The following is a 23,988-nucleotide window of genomic DNA, read 5'->3' as shown; positions in this document are numbered from 1 at the left end:
GATCCAAAACCAATCCCTGGAGTAAGGACAGTCTATTCAATAAATGGTGCTGGGAAAATTGGATTTCCACGTGCAGAATCATGAAGCAAAACCCTACCTTTCACCTTACACAAAAATTCACTCAGCATGGATTAAAGATCTAAATCTATGACCCGACACCATCAAATTATTAGAGAACTTTGGAGAAACCCTGCAAGATATAGGTACCTGCAAAGACTTCTTGGAAAAGACCCCGGAAGCACAGGCAGTCAAAGCCAAAATTGACATTTGGGATTGCATCAAATTGAGAAGTTTCTGTACTGCAAAAGAAACAGTCAGGAAAGCGAAGAGGCAACCGACAGAATGGGAAAAATATTTGCAAACTATGCAACAGATAAAGGGTTGATAACCAGAATCCACAAAGAGATCAAGAAACTCCACAACATCAAAACAAACAACCCACTTAAGAGATGGGCCAAGGACCTCAATAGACATTTTTCAAAAGAGGAAATCCAAAGGGCCAACAGACACATGAAAAAATGTTCAGGATCACTAGCAATCAGGGAAATGCAATTCAAAACCACAATGAGGTTTCACCTCACCCCAGTTAGAATGGCTCACATTCAGAAATCTACCAACAACAGATGCTGGTGAGGATGTGGGGAAAAAGGGACACTAACCCACTGTTGGTGGGAATGCAAACTGGTCAAGCCACTATGGAAGTCAGTCTGGAGATTCCTCAGAAACCTGAATATAACCCTACCATACAACCCAGCCATCCCACTGCTTGGAATTTACCCAAAGGAAATTAAATTGGCAAACAAAAAAGCAGTCTGCACCTTAATGTTTATTGCAGCTCAATTCACAATAGCTAAGACCTGGAATCAACACAAATGCCCATCAACAGTAGACTGGATAAAGAAATTATGGGACATGTACTCTATAGAATACTATACAGTGGTCAAAAACAATGAAATCCTGTCATTTGCAACAAAATGGAGGAATCTGGAAAACATCATGCTGAGTGAATTAAGCCAGTCCCAAAGGGACAAATATCATATGTTCTCCCTGATCAGTGACAACTAACCGAGCACCAAAAAGGAAACTGTTGAAGTGAAATGAACACTATGAGAAGCAGAGACTTGATCAGCCCTTGTCCTGACTGTTGATGTAAAATTTAATACTTTATTATTTGAACTCTGTAATTAACACACAATTATTCTTAGGTGTTTAAATTTTAACTGAAAAGTGATCCCTGTTAAATGTAAGAGTGGGAATAAGAGAGGGAGGAGTTGTACAATTTGGGACATGCTCAATCGGATTTGCCCCAAATGGTGGAGATAGAAATGTGCCAGGGGATTAAAAAAAAAGAAATATATATACACACATATATACATATAAATTTATAAAATGTATAGAATAGTGTGTGATTTTTGATTCACCTGTACATTTAGCTTGTTCAAATCAGGGTACTCATGTCATATCTGTCTCCTCAGACTTTTATCTTTTCTTTGTGGCTACAAGATTTCAAGTCTTTCTTCTGGTTTTCTTTGAGGATATCCATACGTGATCATTGCCTGTAGTGGACCTCAGCACTTATTTTTCCTGTCACTTTTTCCCACCAACTAACCTTTCCTTGTCTCTTCCTCCCGTTTTCACATCCAGCCTTTAGTAGCCACTCTTCTGCCTCAATCTCTATGAGATCAACTTTTTAAAAAAAAGATTTTATTTACTTATTAGAGAGAGAGTTACAGACAGAGAGAGGGAGAGATAGAGAGAAAGGTCTTCCATTTGCTTGTTCACTCTGCAAATGGCTGCATTGGCCGGAGCTGTGCTGATACAAAGCCAGGAGCCAGGAGCTTCTTCCTGGTCTCCTATGCGGGTGCAGGGACCCAATACTTGTTCCATCCTCCACTGCTTTCCCAGGCCATAGCAGAGAGCTGCATACACAGAAGAGCAGCTGGGATTAGAAGTGGCACCCGTATGGGTTGCCAGGGCGACAGGTGGGTGCTTTGGCCACAAAGCCACAGCGCCAGCACAGAGGTCAACTTTTTTACATTTAACAGATGAGTGAAATCAAGGAGTACTGGTCTTTCTATACCTGCCTTACATCACTTATAATGTCATCCGTTTCCATCCATGTTGTGCAATGACAAAATTTTCTCTTATATGAGATGTGTTCAAAGATTCATGGAAATTGCCTATTAAAAAAGTATGTGTGAATTCACAATTTTGTCAACAAAAGCACTTGCTTTGTATTTTCTGCAGACTCTTTGAAGTAAGCGCCCATAGTCACTGTGCATCCATGTCACGTTTTCTTTGTCCATGTATCGGTAGATGGGTCGTTGGTTGACCCATCTCTGGGCGATTGTGGATCCTGAGTGCTGCAGTAATCATAGCAGTGCTCTTTGTTATGTGGATTTCTTCTGCTTTGCATGCACACTCCTAATGGGGAGTGCTAGAATATACTGTAGTTCTACTTTTAACTTTTCTGAGAAGCTTCCAAACTGTTTTCCACAATGGCTTTACTAATTTACATTCCCATCAGCAGTGCGTAAGAGTCCCCTGGTCTCCATCTCCTCACCAGCACCTGTTGTCATTCTGTTTTGATCATCATTGTTCTAACTGGAATGGGGTGATATCACACTGTGGTTTGGATTTGCATTTATCCCAATTAATAGTAATTTCAGGTCTTTTTAAATGTAGCTGTTAGCCCTTTGTATGCTTTTCTTAAAAAATCATTTCTTTTCATTGGTGAGATAGATGAAAGAAGGGGAGACCTATCCCAAAGACTCACTTCCCTATTCATGTCTGAAGTTTATTTGTCTGTTTGGTGAGGCCATGGTTCCCAAAAGTTGCTGTTGCTTACTGACCAGTGACCATGTCTGCCAATCAAGGACCAGTTACTTTCCACACTCCTTGTAGTCTGCTTTGTTTTTATTAAAGAGAAATTCTAAGCAGGCGGTTGATGATGCTCTCTGTGCCTGTGTTCCCTGGTGCTGTGTCAGCACTAGATGGCACCCTAAGTCCACCTTTGCTGTGGGTCGGCCATCTTTGTCTTTTCACGGTTTTGGCACTAGAGGGAGCCCAAGCCCAAAATTGTTACAAACATATGGCTTTGAGTATTTTCATGTTTCTCATGGTGAACTTGGTTTCAGTGAAGCAGATAGTCCTTCTCCTCAGATCTGTGAGCCAGGGCCTGGGTTTGGGGCAGGGTCAGGTAGCCATCCACAGTCATGGGGTCAGGTGCTGTGGATGCTGCCAGACACTGGGCCTCACCATGGTGGGTCTCACCCGTGGCTCCAGAGCAACAGCCACTGTCTCCCTCCCTCTTCTTCCACAACTGGACCCTGACTCTCTTCTCTCTGTTGTGTTGTTTGGTGTTGGGAGAGGATGTGGTAGGAAGTCCTGTGGCCACTGAAGCTGCTGCCACGCTGGGGTGCAAAGCCCACCTCCCATCAAACCTACGCAGCATAGGGTCAGTGCCAAGGCCCAGACAGCGCGGGCCTGCCTGCTCTTAAGGTCTACTCATGGCCCGAGACTGTTGCATGCAGTGGGGTGATAGAGGCTTGAGCACAAGTCCAACCCAAAGGCACCCAATGTTCTATGTGTGGGTGCAAGTGCCAGGGGCTGTTGGTTCCTCTAGTGTTCAGATTCACCACAGTGGGCCCTACACTGAGTTCCAAGGCAAAATCTTGTAATTCCCTCCCTGTTCTAACCTAGGAAATGGAGTCTTTCAACACTCTGTGATTCTTCAGTAGGGTAGGGATGGTGGAGAGGTCCCTTGGCTACTAAGGCTGACACCAAGCTGGTTTGCACCTGAAGCTCATGGCTATAAGCACCAATGAAGTCACAGATTGACCACCCAGGCCCAGGCCATCCATGGCTAGTGGTGTTGTGGAGCAGGTGTGAGTCCACTCTGCTGAGATCTGTAATTTCCACTGGGCCCTGGGATGGTTCAAGAGGCTCCATCCACAGTCACTGGTCTGGGGCTCTACCTGATATGGAATTCTTCTTGGCAGGCCTGTACTGTGTTCCACGTCTGTAGCCCATTTTTAATTTCCTTTGCCTTCACTAAGTGGCTGGTGTCTTTTTCTAAGCTGCACTGCTTGGATTTAGGGGAGGGCTGGTACAGGAAGCTCCCTCATGTCTTCTTCAATTCCTCTTTTCTTATTAGCATGCTGGCAATAACCCCAGGTGCTGTGCTCTTCCACATGGTTCCTCAGCTCTTGTGGGGTTGCTTCATGCTTAGAGAGTTGTTGACATCGACGTTTCTGTGGAGAGACAATCGCAGGAGGGCCTGATCTGCTCTCTGGCTCCGCCCCAGTGTTATCTCAGGTTAGTGTCCCTGGCTCCTGTGGTTTGCTTAACCCTAAGATTTGACTCCTGTGAGGAGTTTGTGGAATTCTCCTCATGCAAAAGACCCAAGTCCAACAAAGCTATATTTTTTTTCTCTGTCTCCTCCTTTGTGATTTTAAATGGATTTAATTATGTTATGGGTGTTCTCAAAGAAATAACTTTTAGACTTGCCTATTATTTTTTATTTTGTTTTCTGTTTTAGTAAATTCAGTTCGTTTAACTTTAGGATTTAATTATTGTGGTTTTTTTTGTCTGAGTGACCTGTCCTTTGATGAAGGTGAAATATTGAATTCCCCAGTTATGATTTATGCTGGAGCCAATCTGTCCCATAGGATCTACTACTCTGTGGTATAAACTTCGAACTGCAACATTAGATGAATATGCATTCACAATTGTTAAATCTTATTGAATTGATCCCTTAATTATATACTGAGACATTCTTTGTGTTTTTACAGTGTTTGACCTTGTTAGTTTAATCTGATATAATTACAGCTCTTCATGTTGACTTTTGGTATCCATTTTCAGGAAATATCTTTCTCCTTTCCTTATCTTTCACTATGCGTTATGTCTTTAATGGTTAAGTGAGTTTCTTGTAGGCAGCATATCATTGAGTCTTGGTTTTTTTAAATTGTCCCAGTCAGTCCATTGTTTTCTTGGGACATTAAATCCATTTACAGTCAGATAGTTATTGATGTGTAAGCCTTGCCACTTGTGGAGTTTCTGTCAGTAGGTGTGAATATTCTTTGTCATTGTTTATCTCTCTCATTGTTTTTCTGTGTCAAAGGGTTCTATCCTTTTCTATTGATTTTTCGTGTATCTATTCATCTTTTGGTTTTATATTTTTGTATCTATTCATGGCAGTATGACCTTCCTTCTGCTTCTAGGCGTAGGACTCCCTTAAGAAACTTGTAAGGCGCATCTGGTGGTGCTTGTTTCCCTCGGTTTTTGCTATTTTAGGGAGTACCTGTTTCTCCTTCACTTTGGCAGGGTAGTTTTGTTGAGTATTTCTTCTTGGTGGGCAGGTTTTTCTCTGACAACCTTGGACATATCATCCCATTCTTCCTGGTGTATAAGGTTTCTGTTGAGAAATGCTATTTTATAATAGGAGATCTCTACTGTGTGACTGGTGATTTTCTCTTGTTATTTTTAAGTGTTTATTTGTTTAAGTTATTTTTATCCATTGGAAAGGCACAGGGACAGAGAAAAAGACAGAGAGGGAGAGAGAGAGTAATTTTCCTTTACTGGTTCTCTCCCAGGTATTCACACCAGCTAGGGCTGGGCGAGGGCTAATCCAGGAGGAAGCAGCCCCATGCAGGTATCTCAAGTGGGTGGCAGGGCTCAAGCACTTGAGCCCTCATCTGCTGCCTCTCATGTTGCATTAGCAGGAAGCTGGATTGGAATCAGAGAAACTGGGCCTCAAATGGACATTTCAGTACAGTGTCTGGGTATTCCAAGCTGGGTTGAAATTGGCATTTCAGTACAGTGTCTGGGTATTCCAAGCTGGGTTGAAATTGGCATTTCAGTACAGTGTCTGGGTTTCCAAGTTGCTAACCTGCTAGAATCAATATCCTCTCTCTTGATGTTTTTTGAAGTTTTTCTTTTCTTTTCTTTTCTTTTGTGTGTGTGTATGATATTTTTTTTGATTTAGTTTTTTTTAACTTTTATTTTAATGAATATAAATTTCCAAAGTACAGCTTATGGATAACAATGGCTCCCCCCCCCCCCCATAATCTCACTAGTCCAAATGATCAATTCCCGTTCACAGTTTATCATAATGATAGGACTAAGAATCAGAGAGATCACATGATCAAGACTAGTGTCTGAAGTTTTTCAAATCTGATCTTTTGATAGTTTGACTGTTCTATGGAATGCAGAGCACCTTCCTGGTGAAATCCTCTTGAGGACTTTGAGTCTCCTAGACCTGGATGTCCACATCTTCTCTACGATTTGGGACACTTTTAGCTGTTATATCAGTGAATAGATTTCCCATGCCTTTTCCAATCTTGTCTAATGTTGTCCATAAGTCTGGAAGTCCTTCTTTTTTCTGACTCTGTTCATTGGAATGTTCTGTCTTCGCATTTGGGAATTACTTCCTCTGCTTATCTAGTCTGTTGTTGAAGGGCTCAGTTGTATTTTTTTTTATTTATTGAGTTCTTCAGCTCTAATATTTCTGTTTGATTTGTTCCATGGTCTCTTTTTGTTTTTGTTGAATTTATCATTCGTATCATAGTATTTGCAATTTTATTGACATATCTATATTTTCTTCAATTTTGTTGAGTTTCCTTAGAATCATTCTTTCAAATCCTTCCTTGGGCATTTCATCACATTTCTTTTTTGTGAAGTACGTTGCCAGTACATTATTGTGTTCCTTTGGAAAATCATGTCACCTTACTTTTTGCAGTTGTGTCCCTGTGTTGGTGTCTGAGCATCTGCTGGGTCTGATTCTGTACCTAGTTTATGGCTGGCTTTTGTAGTAAGAGAGTTTCTCCCAAGTTGTGCCTTCGGGTGTTGGCTCTGTGCTGTGTTACTTTTGGTTCCAGTTGGGAGCCTTAGTGTGGCCTCTATACAGCTTCTCCAGCTCCATAAGAGGCTTTGGGCAGGGACACTGTGGCCACTGGGCAGACAGCCTGTCCATGTGCACAGGCTGTGCAGGATGGGGACATTCTAGTGGCCCAGATGGGTATAGAACATATAGCAGTGGGGGTGTGGTACCCACAGTGTGCCTACTCCAGCAGGCCGAGTCAAGGGTATGCAGTACACACAGCAGAAGCCCTGGGCCTGTCAGACCCTGCACAGGCCACATGGACAAGGGGCTCCTCCACCAAACCAGGGTGGGTGGAACAAGGTGATGTATCTGCGGTGTCATGGCATGAAGCAGTCTCTGAGGGCTGCACTGGGAGGGGCACTCCAGTGTCCAGGAGGGTGCAGTGCACCTTGCATGGTAGCAGGAGCAGGGTACCCGAGTGGCACGACTTGTACTCCTCAGTAGCTGGGGTCTGTGCGGGGGCACTGCAGTGGCCCGAGTGCAGCTCTGCACCTAAAGAACAAGGAGGAGTGGGGCCGCCGTGAAGCCAACATCTGTCAGCTTGTGGGCTCTGTGTAGGTGCGATGTCTCTGTCTGTCCAGGGTAGGTCTCTCCATTCCACCTGCACTGCACTCCCCCAAGTGTTGTAGCTAAACGAGAGTTTGTTTTTCTCTTAGTTTCTAATCCGTCTCTGTTGGGAAGTCCTCCGGTGTCTGTCACTGGCCATCTTGCCAGACCTGAGAGCACAGAGACTGCACAGTCATCCAACAGGGCCCCATGCAGCACAGTCCGGAATTGGGGCCAGGGTAGTGGTGACTCTCAGAGCTCAGCTGCAGCCTGCTAAAGTGGTTAAAAGAAAAATAGTAGGCAATGAAATGAAATTGATGTGTGAAATTACTAATTTTAAGTGCTTCCCAGTGGGCTATTGAAGGAGAGAGAGAGAGAATATGCAGCTCCCAGCCTCTCTTTAATGAGGTTAGGGGTACCCTATGGACAAGAAGGTATCTAGGGTATTTGATGGCACAACTATGAGCTGAATGTGGAGTTTAGTGTCCATATTTCTTTGCAGTCTTACCTGTAGGGATCAGGTGAAGCAGATGCATCCTGGGAAAGGAGACATTTTGATTGACCAGTAAGAGAATAGAATGACACATGAGGAGGCCGATGCCGTGGCTCAATAGGCTAATCCTCCGCCTTGCGGCGCCAGCACCCGGGTTCTAGTCCCGGTCGGGTCCCGGATTCTTTCCCGGTTGCTCCTCTTCCAGACCAGCTCTCTGCTATGGCCCGGGAGTGCAGTGGAGGATGGCCCAAGTCCTTGGGCCCTGCACCCACATGGGAGACCAGGAGAAGCACCTGGCTCCTGGCTTCGGATCAGCGCAATGCACTGGCCGCAGCACGCCAGCTGCGGCGGCCATTGGAGGGTGAACCAACGGCAAAAGGAAGACCTTCCTCTCTGTCTCTCCCTCTCACTGTCCATTCTGCCTGTCAAAAAATAAAAAAAATAAAATAAAATAAAATAAATTAAAAATAAAAAAATGACACATGGGGAGATAGTCTGTGATATGTTACCTCTAGCCCAACAGATCCTAAAAGCTGCCCACATAGCACATATCAATATCAGTGTCCAAAGTCTTATTTTGATCATTGGAAACACAAGACATTGAACTAGGATGTCCCCAGAGAGAGCAGCAGGGTCAGATGAGTTTCGCTTAGATTGGGCCTTCAGATCAATCTCTGCTTGGTGGAGGCAGAGGGTAGGGCAGTCATAGAGAGGAGGATAGTTTATTCCACAATGATTACTTGAGGAGGGCACCGTGGCATCCAATGACATGCTGATGTGATAAGCAGCCTGTTGACAGCATATAATGACTGGAGAAACTAGTAGGAGGCGCAACCCAGTGTGCAAAGTGCGGTGCTGTTGGTTTCTGCTGAGTTGGTGCTGGTACTGCGGATTCCCCTGCAGCGGCTGGTGAGGCTGCTGCTCCTGCTGTGTGTGCTGCCCTGGGCTGAGGGCGGCAAGGTGCTGGTGGTGCCCATGGAGGGAAGCCACTGGCTTTTTTTTTTCCTTCTTTGTTCTTTCAGCATATGACATGGACTGTTTCTATTGTTCTCACTGGGTTTTCCGCTGTGAGTTGCCTTTTTCTCAGGCATGTAGTTTCTATCTTTTTTAAAAATTATTAATTTTGCCCTGGGTTGGCACAGGGGATTAAGCAGCCTCCTACAGTGCCGGCATCTTCCATGGGCGCTGGTTTGAGACCTGGCTGCTCCACTTCTAATGCAGCTCCCTGCTAATGCACCTTGGGAAGTCCCGGGAGCATGTCCACTCTCTTCAGGATGCATGAGAACAGAGCAGAGAGTTTGAGGTAGAGAAGGTTCATGCGAAGGGGAGCCACAGGTGGCAGGCAACGAGGCACAGAGGCAGCGGGTGGCAAGCTCAGGGTGAGTGCTCGGAAACTGCCTGGGATGGCACAGGCAGAGCTGAGCAGGAGATGCAGTGAATGTGGGAGAAGGAGCAGAGGGCCTCCCAGGGCTGACTGATCTGCTTTATTTTTGGTCAGATCATGAAACATCCGTTCTGTTTGTTTCCCCCTTGTGCAATGCAGTCATTCAATTATATCATCTCTGTGTGTCTATATTATATTTGTAAAAATGTTGAAAAGTAAGCAACTATTTTAAAATGATTGTTTTTTTTTTTTGCCTTTACTGCAATTATATTCTCTGCAGTTAACTTCATTGTCTCCAGTTTTATTGACTCCCACTTTCCTCGCTGGATGACTTTCGATAGGCGACCTGACCATTCTGGCTTAGATATTGTCGTAGTGAGCACACGACACACATTATGTAGTCTCATTATTTCTGCAGCTTAAACGGTATGCAGCAGGACAAGGTGTGTCACCTGGAACCCATGTTAGTTCCATTGTATTTGTCAAGTGAGAGACCATTTACCCTTAAAGATTCACCATGTATTATATGTGATAGTTGTGCCACTATCATTTTTATTAAATATTTAAAAAATATTTTGGGTTATTATCTCATAATTACACACAATTATGGGCCAGCATGCGGTGCTTTCATTCATGTGTATATTGTGTCATGTTCAAATCAAGGCAGTCCATCTCCTCAATGTCTTTATCAAAATGTCTTTGTGGAGACAGCATTCAAAATCTTTTTCTCCTGGCTGTTTTGAAATATATCACGTGTAAAAAAATATATATCACATGTGTTCGTCACCTATGGTCATGCAACTGTGCAGATGAATCCAGCACTTTTCTCCTAACTGGAACTTGTTCCCGCTGACCAGTCCTTCCCTCCCTCTCCCTCTCCTCTATGCTGTTGGTGCTTAGGAACTGCTGTGCTGCTCTCAATTTCAGTGAGGTCAAGTTTTTTTTTTTTTGACAGGCAGAGTGGACAGTGAGAGAGAGAGACAGAGAGAGAAAGGTCTTCCTTTGCCGTTGGTTCACCCTCCAATGGCCGCCGCTGCAGCCGGCGCACCGCGCTGATCCTGGCAGGAGCCAGGAGCCAGGTGCTTTTCCTGGTCTCCCATGGGGTGCAGGGCCCAAGCACCTGGGCCATCCTCCACTGCACTCCCTGGCCATAGCAGAGAGCTGGCCTGGAAGAGGGGCAACCGGGACAGAATCCGGCGCCCCAACCGGGACTAGAACCCGGTGTGCCGGCGCCGCAAGGTGGAGGATTAGCCTATTGAGCCACGGCGCCGGCTTTGAGGTCAAGTTTTGATTTCTACCTATGACTGAGGTCAAGGGCTGTTTGTGTTTCTGTAGCTGGCTTGTTTTGCTTAAAACTAACAGCCTCCAGTTCCATCTACCTTTTCACCAATGACAAGGTTTAGTCCTTTTTTTATGGCTAAATGCTAGGGATCTTTTAAAAATCTGTGGAAATTGCCAGTTATGAAAAAAGCATGTGTGCATTCCAGAAATCTTTGTAACAAAATGAACTTTTGTCTTCATTGCATTTTCTACAACCCTTGGGAAGTACCCTTGATGGAGCAAAGACATACTCCGCAGCCATTCTAGCTCCTTGTCCTAAAATAGAGAGGGGGTGGGGGGAGACAGAGAGGTTCACTCACCAGCTGGCTGAAATGGCCAGAGCTGCTCCGATCTGAAGCAGGAGCCAGGAGCTTCTTCCAGGTCTCCCATGCGAGTGCAAAAGCCCAAGGGCTTGGGCCAACTTCTGTTGCCTTCCCAGGCCATAGTAGAGAGCTGGATCCAAAGTGGAGCAGCCGGGTCTTGAACTGGCACCCATATGGGACACTGGCATTGCAGGCAGTGGATTTGCCCACTGCACCACAGTGCCAGCCCCCTAAAATTTTCTTTACACATTCATTTGTTGATGGACACTTAGGTTGATGTCATTTCTTGGCTATTGTGTATAGTGCTGCAATCATCATGGCAGTGTTGTTGTCTCTTGAACATGCTGGTTTCCTTCCTTCTGCATATACCCAGAAGAGAGATTGTTATATCGTATGGTAGTTCCAGCTTTAATTTTTTTTCAGAATATTCCATCCTGTTTTCCATAATGGCTATGCTAATTTGTACTCTCGTGAATAGTGTTCTAGTGTTCTCTCTTTTCCACATCCTCACTGGCACCTGTTATCTTTTGTGGAATTTGATAATAGTCATTCTAACTAGTGTGAAGCAATATTCATTATGGTTTCAATTTATGTTTCCCCAGTGATTAGTGATGTTGATTTTGTGTGTATGTCGTGTGTGTGTGTGTGTGTGTGTGCGTGTGTGTTGGATGTTTGTCTTTTCTTTTGAGAAATCTCAATTCATGTCACTTGGCCAACTTACAAGCATGTTATTGGTTTCTTGATAGTAGGTTGCTTGAGTTCCTTATATATTCTGGATATTAACTCCTTTTTAGATGTGTAGTTTCCAGATATTTTCTTCCATTTTGTATGTTGTTTCTCCATTCTGTTGATTATCTTCTTTGAAGTTTTTCACTTAGATGTAATCCCATTGGGCTGTTTTTGGTCTTATTCCTCCTAAGGTGGTCTTATTAGAAAAAAAAGCAGCAGCAGCTTCCCAGTGCCATGTCGTGAAGCATTTCTCCAGGGTTTTCTCCTGACTTTCACAGTGTGTGTCTTCCATGAACTGCCGGGACCCATTTTGAACGCCCTTTTGCATGTGTAGGTCTACGTCCCTCTTCCCCATGCGGATCTCCAGTTTTCCCAGCACTGCTGATTGAAGAGACTGTCCTCTCTTCACTGTGTGATCTTAGCACTTTGTGGAAAATCCCTTGGATATCAGGGCCTGGGTTTATTTCTAGGCTTTCTATTTTGTCACATGGGCTTTTGTATGTATTTTTTTTATATCAATGCTATATTGTTTTGATTGCTATAAGTACAGCATATTTTGAGTGAGACAGTGTAGTGCCTGTTGCTTTGTTCTTTGCTCAAGATTGCCTTAGCGATTGAGGGGATTTTGTGATTTCCTATGACTTTTAGCATGGCCCTATCTTGTCCTGGGAAGGATGCCATTGGTATTTGATAAGGATTACGTTGAATTTATAGACTGCTCTAGGCAGTATGGACATTTTAACAATATTGCTTCTCCCAGTGCACAGTCACAGTTATCATTCCTTTCTTGTGTGTATTCTCTTCGATTTCTTCCAACAATTTTTCATCCTCTTTATTGTGTTCTTTTTTTGTTGCTTTGGTGAAATTTATTAGTCTTGTCTTACTGTTGCTATTATAAATGGAGTTGCTGATTGCACTTCTTTTTCTGATAACACTCTATCACAACATAGAAACACTACTGAGTTTTGTATGTTGATTATGTCTCCTTCGACATTGCGGAGTTGATTTATTTGTTCTGGTTGTTTTTTGGTAGGGTCTTTGGGGCTTTCTATCTTTGATCACATTATCAGAAAACAATGACAATTTAGTTCCCTTCTTTGAAATTTGGATGTCTTTTAGTTTTTTCTTTGCTCGCTACCCTGGTTAGAAATTCCAGACTATGTTGAATAAAAGTGATGAAAGCTGACATCCGTTTTCACTCTAGATTTAGAGATCAGTTTTCCCTCATTCAGTCTGGTGTTGTTGGTGGGCTTGTGTATGTTGAGGTATGTTCCTCCTCAATGTTCAGTATGTTCAGTGTTAAGATTCATCATGGTGGGCCCAGCTCTGAGTTTCAAGGCAAGGTCTGCGGCTTCTCTGTTCTCTTCCCCAGGAGGTGGAATCTTTCTCCACCTGTGCTGACAGAGGTGGGGTAGGGATGGCAAGGCAGTCACTGGAGTGCTGTGGCTGACACTGAGCTGGGATACACCTGGAGCTCAGGTCATGGGGGTGGAAGTTACCTTGGCTTCTTCAGTGCCCCCACCCCTCGGTAGGGCAGCTTTTCATCCAGCCATCACTGTGCAAACCAGACTTTCAGAGTGGAGCTCCACTGTGCTGCTTTGAATCTTGAATTTGTTACCTGTTAATGCTTCCTTTTCCTTCTGAGAAAAGTTGCTTAAAAAGATGACAGAAGCACTCGCCTTCATTCAAGGATGGACAACACCAGTGATGAGGAATGCAGGGGGTTTCAGAGCTGGCAGAAAGGTGGGTGGGGAGGATCATGGCTCTTTCCAAATTGCCCTCAGACTGTTGCAAGGAGTGTGTCAGAGAGAGAGGCAGATGGGTGGAGGTGAAAAAGTAAACTAAAGTCTCAGGTGAAAGCTCATGGGGCCCTAATTGGTTCAAGAGAGCTTGCTTAAAAAATGATTAATGGTTGATATAGGTCCATTCAAATAAAAGGGCAGGATTCCGAGCCAGGTAGAAGGACACAGAGTCTGTGAAACCACTGTTTGGTTCAGGGGACATAGCCAGAAGGCCTGCGGTGCAGAGCAGGACGTGTGAAGTATTTATTGTTGTTGTCACTCTAACTCTCTCCAGGATGGCCTGCCTGCTTTCTGCAGCTCAGAGAGTGTCTGCGGGGGTTCTCTTCGTGGCACTCTGGGGCACGGTGCTGGGTGACAGGCTGCTGGTGGTGCCCCATGATGGAAGCCACTGGCTTAGCATGCAGGGCATAGTTGAGGCTCTTGGGGCGAGGGGGCATGAAATCGTGGTGCTGGTGCCAGAAGTCAACTTGCTCTTGAGAGAATCCAGGTTCTACACGAGGAGAATCTATCCAGTGCCGTTTGACCAGGAGGAGCTGAGAAATTGGTATCGCACCTTTGGAGAAAAGCACTTTACTGACAGGTCCTGGCTGAGCGAGCCTCAGACCCAATACAGGAAACTCATGGTTATGATTGACATGTACTTCATCAACTGCCAGAGCCTGCTGAGACACGGCGACACCTTGGATTTCCTCAAGGCGGGCAAGTTCGATGCTCTTTTCACAGACCCGGCCTTACCCTGTGGTGTGATCCTGGCTGAGTACCTGGGCCTGCCCTCCGTGTACCTGTTCAGGGGCTTCCCCTGTTCCCTGGAGCATGGGTTTGGCGGAAGCCCCAACCCGGTATCGTACATCCCCCGGTGCTACACAAAGTTCTCCGACCAGATGAGCTTCCCCCAGCGCGTGGTCAACTTCCTCGTTAACTTGTTGGAGGTCCCTCTATTTTACTGTCTATATTCAAAGTATGAGGACCTGGCGGTAGAGCTCCTCAAGAGGGAAGTGGACCTGCCCACCTTATTTCAGAAGGACCCCGTGTGGCTGCTAAGATACGACTTTGTGTTTGAGTACCCCAGGCCGGTGATGCCCAACATGGTACTCATTGGCGGGATCAACTGCAAGAAGCCGGACGTCCTGTCTCAGGTGGGTGGGTGTGCTTCTCGCAGGCAGACACTGCTCTTCTGGGCTCTGTCTTCTCCCACTCACGTGTGTCCTGTCCCCTGGGAGAAGAAATGGTGGTGGGGAGGGGGGAGGGGTGCCAGGCCTGGAACAGCAGGGCTGTGGGGGACCTGAGGCCCAGGTGACATGCAGGTGTTGCAGTGGACTCTGGGCTCATGCCTGGTGACAGCCATGGATATGCAGATACACTTAGTTTTGTTCTGGGGACAGTCCCAGGATCATTGCAGCAATGGCATTGCAGTCCAGCAGAGGTGAAGGCTTGACCAAGGCAACGTGTCCTTGTTGAAACCCACTCTCCCAACTCTGTCCATGCTTTGTCCCTGGTCCCAAGGCAGGTGTGAGGAAACACACAGGCCAAATCTGTTCTTTTTTGAGTTGTTTTAAGGAAATATTTATTTATTTGTTTGTTTTTATTTATTTGTGATCATGGGGAAAAGGAAGAGAGGGGGAGAGGGAGAGCGAAAGAGGGAGAGAGGGAGAAAGAGAGGGAGAGACAGAGTGAGAGAAAGAGAGAAAGAGAGAGAGAGAGAGAGAGAGATCACATCCCTGGATTCACTCCCCAAATGCTAAAGGCAGCCAGGGCTGGGCCAGGCTAATGCAGGGAACAGAGCCAGAGCCAGAGCAGGTCTCCAAATCCATGTGCTCTTCCTTGGGAAGCAGGTACCCCAGTTGGCATGTCAGCCACTACACCTCCACAGGCCTGCTTTTATATGGCCCAGAAATTAGAATGGTTTTCATACTTGTTTTTCTTTTAACATTTATTTTTCATATTTGCAAGGCAAGGGCCAACGCCACACTCAATAGACTAATCCTCTGCCTGTGGCGCCAGCACACCGGGTTCTAGTCCCGGTCAGGGTGCCGGATTCTGTCCCGTTGCCCCTCTTCCAGGCCAGCTCTCTGCTGTGGCCCAGGAGTGCAGTGGAGGATGGCCAAAGCGCGGGCCCTGCACCCCATTGGAGACCAGGAGAAGCACCTGGCTCCTGGCTTCAGATTGGCGCGGTGTGCGGGCCGCAGTATACCAGTCATGGCGGCCATTGGAGGGTAAACCAACGGCATAGGAAGACATTTCTCTCATGTCTCGCTCTCTCACTGTCTACTCTGCCTGTCAGAAAAAAAAAAGAAAAAAAGGCAAGATTACAGAGAGAGGGGGAGAGAGAGAGATCTTCCATCTAGACTACTGATTCACTCCCCAGATTCAGGCCAGAGCCAGGAGCCTGAAACTCCATCTCAAGCACTTAGGCCATCTTCTGCTGCATTCCCAGATGCATTAGCAGAGAGCTGGATCAGAAGTGGCGCCGGCAGGACTTGAAATGGCACCGATACGGGATCCAGGCATTGCAGGTGGAGGCTTGACGCACTGTGCCCCAACACTGCCCCAAGTTTTCATAGCTTTAGAGGGAGGTTAAAAACCAGCACCAGCACCAGCACACAGAACTTGTGACTGAGCTGTGTGGCCTGCAAAGCTGACTGCTCACTGCTGGGCTGGTGCAGACAGGTGTGGGAGCCTCAGACCTCAGGGACTGTTCCTACATGCCCCCCTGTGAAGTGGGGCACAGTGCCCAGAGTCACTTTGGAAAATCAAAACCTGTGAGTTGTTTCTTTTTAAGTATTTGTACCTTTGATAGTTTTCATCTTCATGCCAGAATTTTCTTTTCAATGCATTTTTCATCAGAAGAAGCCTCAGACAGTCCCAAAGATGCTTGCAATGTGTCTTCCACACCAAACACTGGACACAGGTCCCGTGAGCCAGAGGGGCAGGAGGCTGAGCACACTGGGATGGGGTCCAGGGAGCCCACGTTGCGAAACAGAAACTCCGAGTGTCAGGAAGATTCAACCAGAGGTTTATGAGTACAAGAGGTTTATTTGTTATTGTCTATTCAAAGGGATTTCTTCTTTTCACAAAGAAAAATGGGGCGTGAGAAGGAGAACACTGTCGTCTCTGGTCCCTTGGTGCACGCGCTCTGCTTCTGTGAGAGTGCTGTCTGGGGTGACACTGGACCAGAGCAGTGCTGGGGGGGCTCTGGGCTGCCTCACCTGCGTGTCACTGTCGTCCAGACGGCCTCCTTGTGGCAATGGGCAGTCTGCAGCCTGCATGTTTTGTTCTTAGCAACTGAGTCAAGGTGGTGAGAATCAAGTTTCCTTTGTCAAATAATCAAGCCATCTCAAGGCGCTGAAACATGTGGTGATGGTTCCTGTCATTGTGAATTTACTAAATGCCATGGAATTTTCCTTTATTTAAAAAAAAAAGCTAACGTTATGTTATGTGATTTTACCTCAGTAGATTACCCAGTAAAGAAGAACACTCATCACTGATCATAGCTTTAAAATGTATTTCGCATTAGGCGGGTAACACAAGCAGGTGACACAAAAACCAAACAAAACACAAATGTCCAATTAAACTTTGTAATTACTTCTCACTTCAGAAATAACCCAAAACACACATTAATAAACATTGAAACCTAGTTTTCCTATCAAATTAGCAAAACAGTTGTTATTTGTAACTGTTGGCTGTGATAGTGTAACCTAAATAGGATCATACATATCTGAAAAATGAGCAAAGCCTTTGAGAATGCTAGCTTAGTAAATCTCCTTGCATAATGCTGTGCCTCTCACTCCTGGGAAGAGGCCCCTCTCAGGACCATGGCTGGGCTCCCAGCCTTGCCCATGTGGGAGAGCACAGTGAGACAAACCTCTTAGGCTCCTGTGAGTGTGACTCTTCCAGCCCCCCTCCTCTGTCCAGGGAGGAGCTCAGGCATCTCAGAGGACTGCCTGGTTGCTTCTGCCTATGTTGGCTTCCTGGCTAGTGACTTCCGCTGTGAGAGACAGAATCAGGAGCACTCCCTGTGTTCTGAAACCTCTTCCCCTAGGTCTTCCCAGGGCCGACTCTCAACCGTGTGCACCTTCATCAGCCCCAGGAGAGGTCTGATGGTGCCAGAATCTCCCCTTGCCTCTGCAGCCTTCCCATCTTCCTCTCTTGTCATTTTTCTTTCCTAGAATCACACACAGTTTGTGTAAGAAAGAACATTTGTCTTTAGATCCTTGCTCTCTGCCTACAGGGGCTCAAATTCTATTTGCACATCGGTAGAGCCCCATCTTTCCCATGGCTTACCTCTCGTCCTGTTAGGAGGCTCAGGTTCCAAGTATCTCAATTTTTGGAGGAGAATTTAGCCTAACATTTCATTATTAGAAGAGCCACTGGAGTATTTTTCTCAGAACCAAGGAATTGAGATAAATCCTAGTTTCTTCCACTTGTGCTGCAAAGAACCACTCAAACCTTTAAAGCCCATGCTGTGTCATTCCCTGTTAGGACTTTGAAGAGCTTGGAGCCAGGTGTAGGCAGAAAGGTGCTCTGGGAAGGAGCACACTTTCTTGGCCCAGCCTGCTCTAAAGGAGGGGCTGGAGAGCTTCCCCTGCTGGATCCAAGGACCCCTCCCTTGTTCCCATTATGTTAGCAGAGCAAGAGAATCAGGTTAAGAACTGCAAGGTTGGGGGTTGGGGGCGGCCATGGGTGTGGCGCTGTGGCCTAGTAGGTAAAGCTACCGCCTGCAGTGCCGGCATCCCATATGGGCACCGGTTCGAGTCCTGGCTGCTCCACTTCTGATCCAGCTCTCTGCTGTGGCCTGGGAAAGCAGTGGAAGATGGCCCAAGTCCTTGGGCCCCTGCACCCACATGGGAGACCCGGAGGAAGCTCCTAGCTCCTGGCTTTCGCCCTTGCAGCCAAATAGGGAGTGAACCAGGCGATGGAAGACCTCTATGTCTCTCTCTGTCTCTGCTTCTGTGTGTAACTCTGACTTTCAAATAAATAAATCTTTTTTTTTTTTAAAAGAGCTCCAGGGTTTGAATTTGAATCTTTCACTTCTCTGTCTGTAGAATGAGAACACCCAGGGAGGTGTGCAAGGGTGAGAGTCAGGATAGATGAGCAAGGCCAAGAGGAGGCAAGACAGAAACTAACAGCCAGAACAGGTTTATGCAGGAGCAAACCTGACAGGGAGTGACTATGGCATGTGCAGGGAGTGGACACACAGAGCTCTCTTACAGGCGGGGGCAGCTGAGGGTCCTAAGCTGGAGGGCATTACATGGGAGTGAGCTGCTTTGCTTGGGTTTTCTGCGGGCACAGGCTTTTCAAACTTAGCTGGCCTTCCTCTCTGCTGGCTGGTTGGTTGGCTGGGGGAGAATGCAAGGGGTGGGGCTGAGCTATTGGAAAAGAATGCAAGGGGTTGCTTTTTGTTCTCCCTCCAGCAGCAGGGAGAGCAAGTTCATAGGAGACCTCTGGCAGCCAAGGAAGCAACAGAAAGGAGGCGGGGCCACTTGGGCTAGCATCCTTGGACTGACCCTCACTTGGGAGAGCAAACCAAAGCACCCAGCTAGGCGGTGAGGGGGACTGCAGTTCCTCTGCCCACCCTCCCTACAGGAGTCTCTGCAAGTGATGCTGGTCCAGACTGAAATGTCAACATTTCTTGGTTAAGCCAAGAGGGAAACAAATCCAAAAATGCCATGTCATCCTTAACAGGCACTTTTCAAAAATGCATGACCAGGCCAATGTCTCCACACCTGGAGAAGAATGAAGGGGGTAGGGTAGAGAACAAGAGGGTATGAGATTGAATTGGGATTTAGGGACAAGGGGTAAATTCTGATTTTATCTATCTTTGGGGCAGTGAGCTGGAATGACTGAGACTCGTGTCTTCGTTCCATCCATCCTGACTCTGAGTACAGAAAAGGAGAGGGGCACTGGTGTCTTTCCGGCTGCTTCCTGCTGATTCTGGGTGTAGATGTGGGGCAAAACCTATACTCAGGGTCAGATTGATTGAAGAAGGAGAGAAGTCTGATGTTCCTGTAGATGGCTTGAGATAGAGCCGTCATTTGTTCCTGCAAGAACCTTTGGAATATGTTAACTATGCATGGTAGAAATAGAGCACTATGAGTATGAGGATAAAAGGAGATATTAGAGACATTGCCCATGGTGGGAAAGATGGCCAAAACGAGGCAGAGTGACCTTGAGAATACATCTCATTAGCACAGTTTTTATGCATTTGATCCCATGTCTTACCATACCCAATGTATTGGTGTAAAAATTTGATCCCATCTCTTATCATACCCAATTTATGGTGTAAAAGCCAAAAAGAGGCAAAGTCCACCTCTCTTGGCTTTGAGGAGGTCTAGCCTCCAGTGGTTCTGGATTTCTACTCCTGCCCATGAATCCACTTGAACCTGGAGACAAGACAGCTTCTGTGCATTTATGTTTTCTTTGAGATTGGGCGATAAATCTTCAATTTTATTTGCCTTGTCTACTGAAATGGCCAGTCTGGTCATTCCTGTTCCATTTCCTCTTTCTCCAGCGAGATTATCAAGGAGGTTAAGTCTGAAATCTCTTGATGTGGTAGGTTAGAGGGTCAGAAAGTAGAGATGGGTCCAGGGTAAAGGATGGAGCAGGAAGTAGGATGGCAAGTGTACAAGTCCCTGTGCAGTGATGGGGAGGCAGATGCACGCCTGGTTACTGTCGCTCCCCGTCTTCGTGGAGGAACGACATAGGACCCTGCGTTGTTCTTCTGTCTGCTCGGCCCTCCCCGGGTTTGCTGCTGGTTCTTCCCGGGTTGGCTACCGACCCTTCCACCTCCGTGGAAGGGCGGTTCCCCCTGCCACATTCCCCACTTCCGCGGGGGAGCGGCACACCGCCGGCCGGCTCTCTCGGGGGCTGCACAGGTGTTCCCCTTAGATGTTCCTGGTGCATGCCGTCTCTCTCCTCCTTTATAGTCCTCTTCCACCAATCCCAACTCTGCTACCCACACGCCGAGTACGCTGCTCTCCTCCAATCAGGAGCAGGTCCCACAGTTTATTGGTTGAACTGGAGGCAGCTGTGTAGAAGCTGTTTCCCTTCTCAGCGCCATATTGTGGGAAAGCAGATGCATAGAATAAGTCTTAATTCCAGTAACTTAGTCTAGTCCGAGTTGCTCCCAGTTGCTCCCCACAGTTACCACGGAGAAAGAATGCCCTGATTCTGGTCCTATACACGCGAGCATATGCTAGGAGACAACCTTTACGGTTTCATGTGGCAAGGAATGTGATGAGTAAATGCCATGGCAGCCACTTCCACTGGGTGTGAGGAGTGGTGGTGGCCAGTAGGGGGTGGGCCTGGAAGGGGGACATTAGGTCACAGGTGTCCTGGGGCAAATGAACCCACATTGTGGGAAGAAGGGAAGGAAGTGTGAGTGATGCTTAAAGGGGCTTGACTGCTTAGCGAGGCTGTAGCAGAGATGCCTTGGACAGGTCTAACAGGTGGATCCTCTATACAATATCAGCGTTTGGTCCTCTAGCCATGCCAGCATTTCTTCCGGGAAGCTCCAACAGAGATCTATTTCCTGGGGTTCTGCCAGGAAGGTTCTGGTCCTGGTCATATGAACATGGACCCATTCCCAGAGCAGGGTGGGGATGGGGAGGGCTTGCCAGCCCTCAGAAGAGGAATGTGTGCAGATCCAACATGAGAGACATGGGGATTATCTTTAAAAAATAGGCTAGAAGAACTACTGGGGAGAGGTATGTTAAGACTTTTGGGAGGAAATGTGGGGGCTTTGAACCATAAAAGGGGATCAGGTTAGAAGCAGGAGGTAGCAGAAAAGCATCCTACCAGAAGGGGAACAGAGTGCTAAGAGCAGTTTGTTAAGACAGGTCAGCCTGTGGGGACGATGGCTGTCAAGCCTATGGCAAAGGTTAGGGCTAGGACTGCGGCTACAAACAGTAGCAGAGGGTGACAGTGCATTCCTGTATGAAGTGTGAACGGAAGGGAAAAGGAGTTCTGTGTAGGTGTGAAGTCCCAGGGATCTCCCTGGAGCCAGCACTCTGACACAAGGTCGGGAAGGTAGATTGGTGTGAGACTGAAATGAGATTCAGGGACAAGGGAGAAATGCTGATTTTATCTGTCTTTTGGGCACTGAGCTACAATGGCTGAGACTTGTGTCTTTGTTCCATCAAGTGGGAGGGGGGCCCAGGTCAGTGTCTGAGCACTGCACTGGATGGGGGGGGGGGCCTACTCCAGTGGCCAAGGAGGTGTGATGCACCTGGCAGGGCAGCCCTGTGTGATGTGGCCTGCACCCCTGAGTTTACTGGGGTCTGTGCAGCAGACTGCAGTGTCCTGAGGGCAGCACTGCACCTCAGGAACCAACAGGAGCAGGGCAGGTGTGAAGCCCAGCTGCACCTGTGGGTGTCTGGGGTGTCTGGGGTCAGGTCTCTCCAGCTGCCCAGTGGGCTGGCTCTCCGTTTTTGTGCACTGCTCTCCAGCACACTCCCACAAGTACTGTAGCCAAATAGTAGCTGTTTTTCTCTTTTTTTTCTGATGCTTCTTTATCAGGGAGTTGCTGAGCTGCCTATAATCAGTCATCTCCCCCAGAGAAGAAAGAGTTAACAGATTTATCAGATTAGGCCACAGCAGGCAGAGAAGTGAATTGGCAGCAGGTCAGTTGCAATCTGTCAAAGAGTGGTTAAAAAGAGGAGTGGCAGGTATTAAAATAAAATGAGTGTTGAATACCTTGTTTTGGGAGTAGTCAGGAAAAGAAAGGCACGAACTAGCATGCTCCCGGGACAGCACAGGGGCAGGTGCGTTTGTCCAGGACCGGCCGTCAGATCCATCTCTCCTGGGTGGAGGCAGAGGGTAGGGCCACCGTAAAAGAGAGGGATAGGTTTATTGCACAGTGATTTGCTTAGGGAGCACACTGTGTCTTCCATTGATGTGCTGTTTTGTTAAGTGGCCTGGTGACGACAATACGAAGATTGGAAAAGCTCAGGTAGGAGCACAGGCTGGTGTGGCCAGTGCAATGCTGCTGCCCTCCCGGGGCCGGCGGGGCCGCTGCTCTTGCTGTGTGTGGTGCGCTGGGCTGAGGGCAGCAGGGTGTGGTGGTTCCTTGGAGGGCAGCCACAGGCTCAGCATGCAGAAGGTCCTGCAGGAGCTCCAGGCCCGAGGCCACCAGACTGTGGTCCTTGTGATACAGCAGAATCAGTCTCAGAGGAGAGGCCCCTTTCACTCTGAGAACCTGTGCCAGTCCTCTCATGCAGGATGGATTCAACATGTGCTCTGGCAGCACCATCAGATGATCTTTGAAACACAAAGTTTTCTGAAGCGATTTTGGAAAATGTAGCAAGCCAGAAAAACGCATCCAGGACCTATTCCCAGTCATGCTCAGAGCTATTGCATAACAAAGCCCCGATGAGGCACCTGGATGACAGCTCCTTTTATGTGGTTTTAACCAGCCCCATGGTCCCCTGTGGGGCACTGCTGGCTAAGCACCTGTTCATTCCTGCTGTGTTTTTTCTGCTGACCCCATGAGCAGCCTCTCCTCACCTGGCATTGTTTCAAAGTCGTATCTATTCCTTTACCAAGAACTTTGGAGATATCCTACATGGACCCTGATTACAAGCCGGATTTTGCTTCATAATTTCTGTGGTGAATCATGTTTTTTAATATTTATTTATTTTTGTGCCAAGCCTCTGCCTGTGGCGCCGGCATCCCATACGGGCACCAGTTCGTGTCCCAGCTGGCTGTTTCACTTCTGATCCAGCTCTCTGCTAGGCCTAGGAAAGCAGAAGAAGACGACCCAAGTGCTGGGGCCCCTGCTCCCGCATGGGAGACCTGGAAGAAGCTCCTGGCTCCTGGCTTCGGATCGGCTCAGTCCCAGCCATTGCAGCCATTTGGGGAGTGAACTGGCAGATGGAAGAGCTTGCTTGCTCTCTCTCTTTCTCTCTGCCTCTGCCTTTCTGTAACCCTGCCTTTCAAACAAACAAATAAACCTTAAAAAAGATTTGTTTATTTCTTTTGAAAGAGTTACAGAGAGAGACAGACAGACAGACAACCAACTTGCTTCCACCCTTTACTCCCCACACAGCCTCAATGGTCAGCACTGGGCCAGGCTGAAACCAGGAGCTTCATCTGGGTCTCCCACATGGGTGCAGGGGCCCAAGCACTTGGCTCATCTTCTTCTGCTTTTCCCAGGCCACTTCCAGGGAGCTGGATCAGAGGTGGAGCAGCTGGGACAGGAACCAGTGTCCCTATGGATCCAGCATCGCAGGCGTTATCTGCTGTGCCACAACGTCAGCCCCTGTGGATCCTCTTTTTGAGAGGAGATTCTTTCCGTTTATGTCATATTCATTTAATTTATACTAACTTCAATGACTTTATAGTGTTGTACACATCTTTCTTCCCTTCTTGTTACTAATGTGTGCACTATTCCAAAGGACTCTAAACTTTGCTTTTATTTTGAAAAAAATTAAAAACAATTTATTTGTACGTATCTCATAAATATACCATCAGGAACATAGCAATTCTTCCCACCATTCTTGCCCTCTCTCCCA

At 47.0% G+C, this 23,988-nt stretch overlaps 2 protein-coding genes across 2 annotated transcripts in view; both read left to right on the top strand.

Moving 5' to 3' along the window:
• The window catches only part of UGT1A7 (UDP glucuronosyltransferase 1 family, polypeptide A7), a 214,881-nt gene that overhangs the window by 75,542 nt on the left and 115,351 nt on the right, over positions 1–23,988 (top strand).
• LOC100350118 (UDP-glucuronosyltransferase 1-6) lies at positions 9,970–15,834 on the top strand. The gene is made up of 2 exons (XM_070070033.1): positions 9,970–10,237; positions 10,586–15,834. The coding sequence occupies exon 2, from the start codon at positions 13,756–13,758 to the stop codon at positions 14,764–14,766; it is 1,011 nt and encodes a 336-aa protein (XP_069926134.1). The 5' UTR covers positions 9,970–10,237; positions 10,586–13,755; the 3' UTR covers positions 14,767–15,834.

The sequence above is a fragment of the Oryctolagus cuniculus genome, chromosome 3 (assembly GCF_964237555.1).
Source record: "Oryctolagus cuniculus chromosome 3, mOryCun1.1, whole genome shotgun sequence".
Lineage (NCBI taxonomy): Eukaryota > Metazoa > Chordata > Mammalia > Lagomorpha > Leporidae > Oryctolagus > Oryctolagus cuniculus.
The sequence above is the reverse complement of the archived record's forward strand: the minus strand, read 5'-3'. Positions and strand labels throughout refer to the sequence as shown.

Excerpts from the sequence above, each read along its gene's own strand:
- LOC100350118 (XM_070070033.1), top strand. The coding sequence starts at position 13,756 with ATGGCCTGCCTGCTTTCTGCAGCTCAGAGAGTGTCTGCGGGGGTTCTC.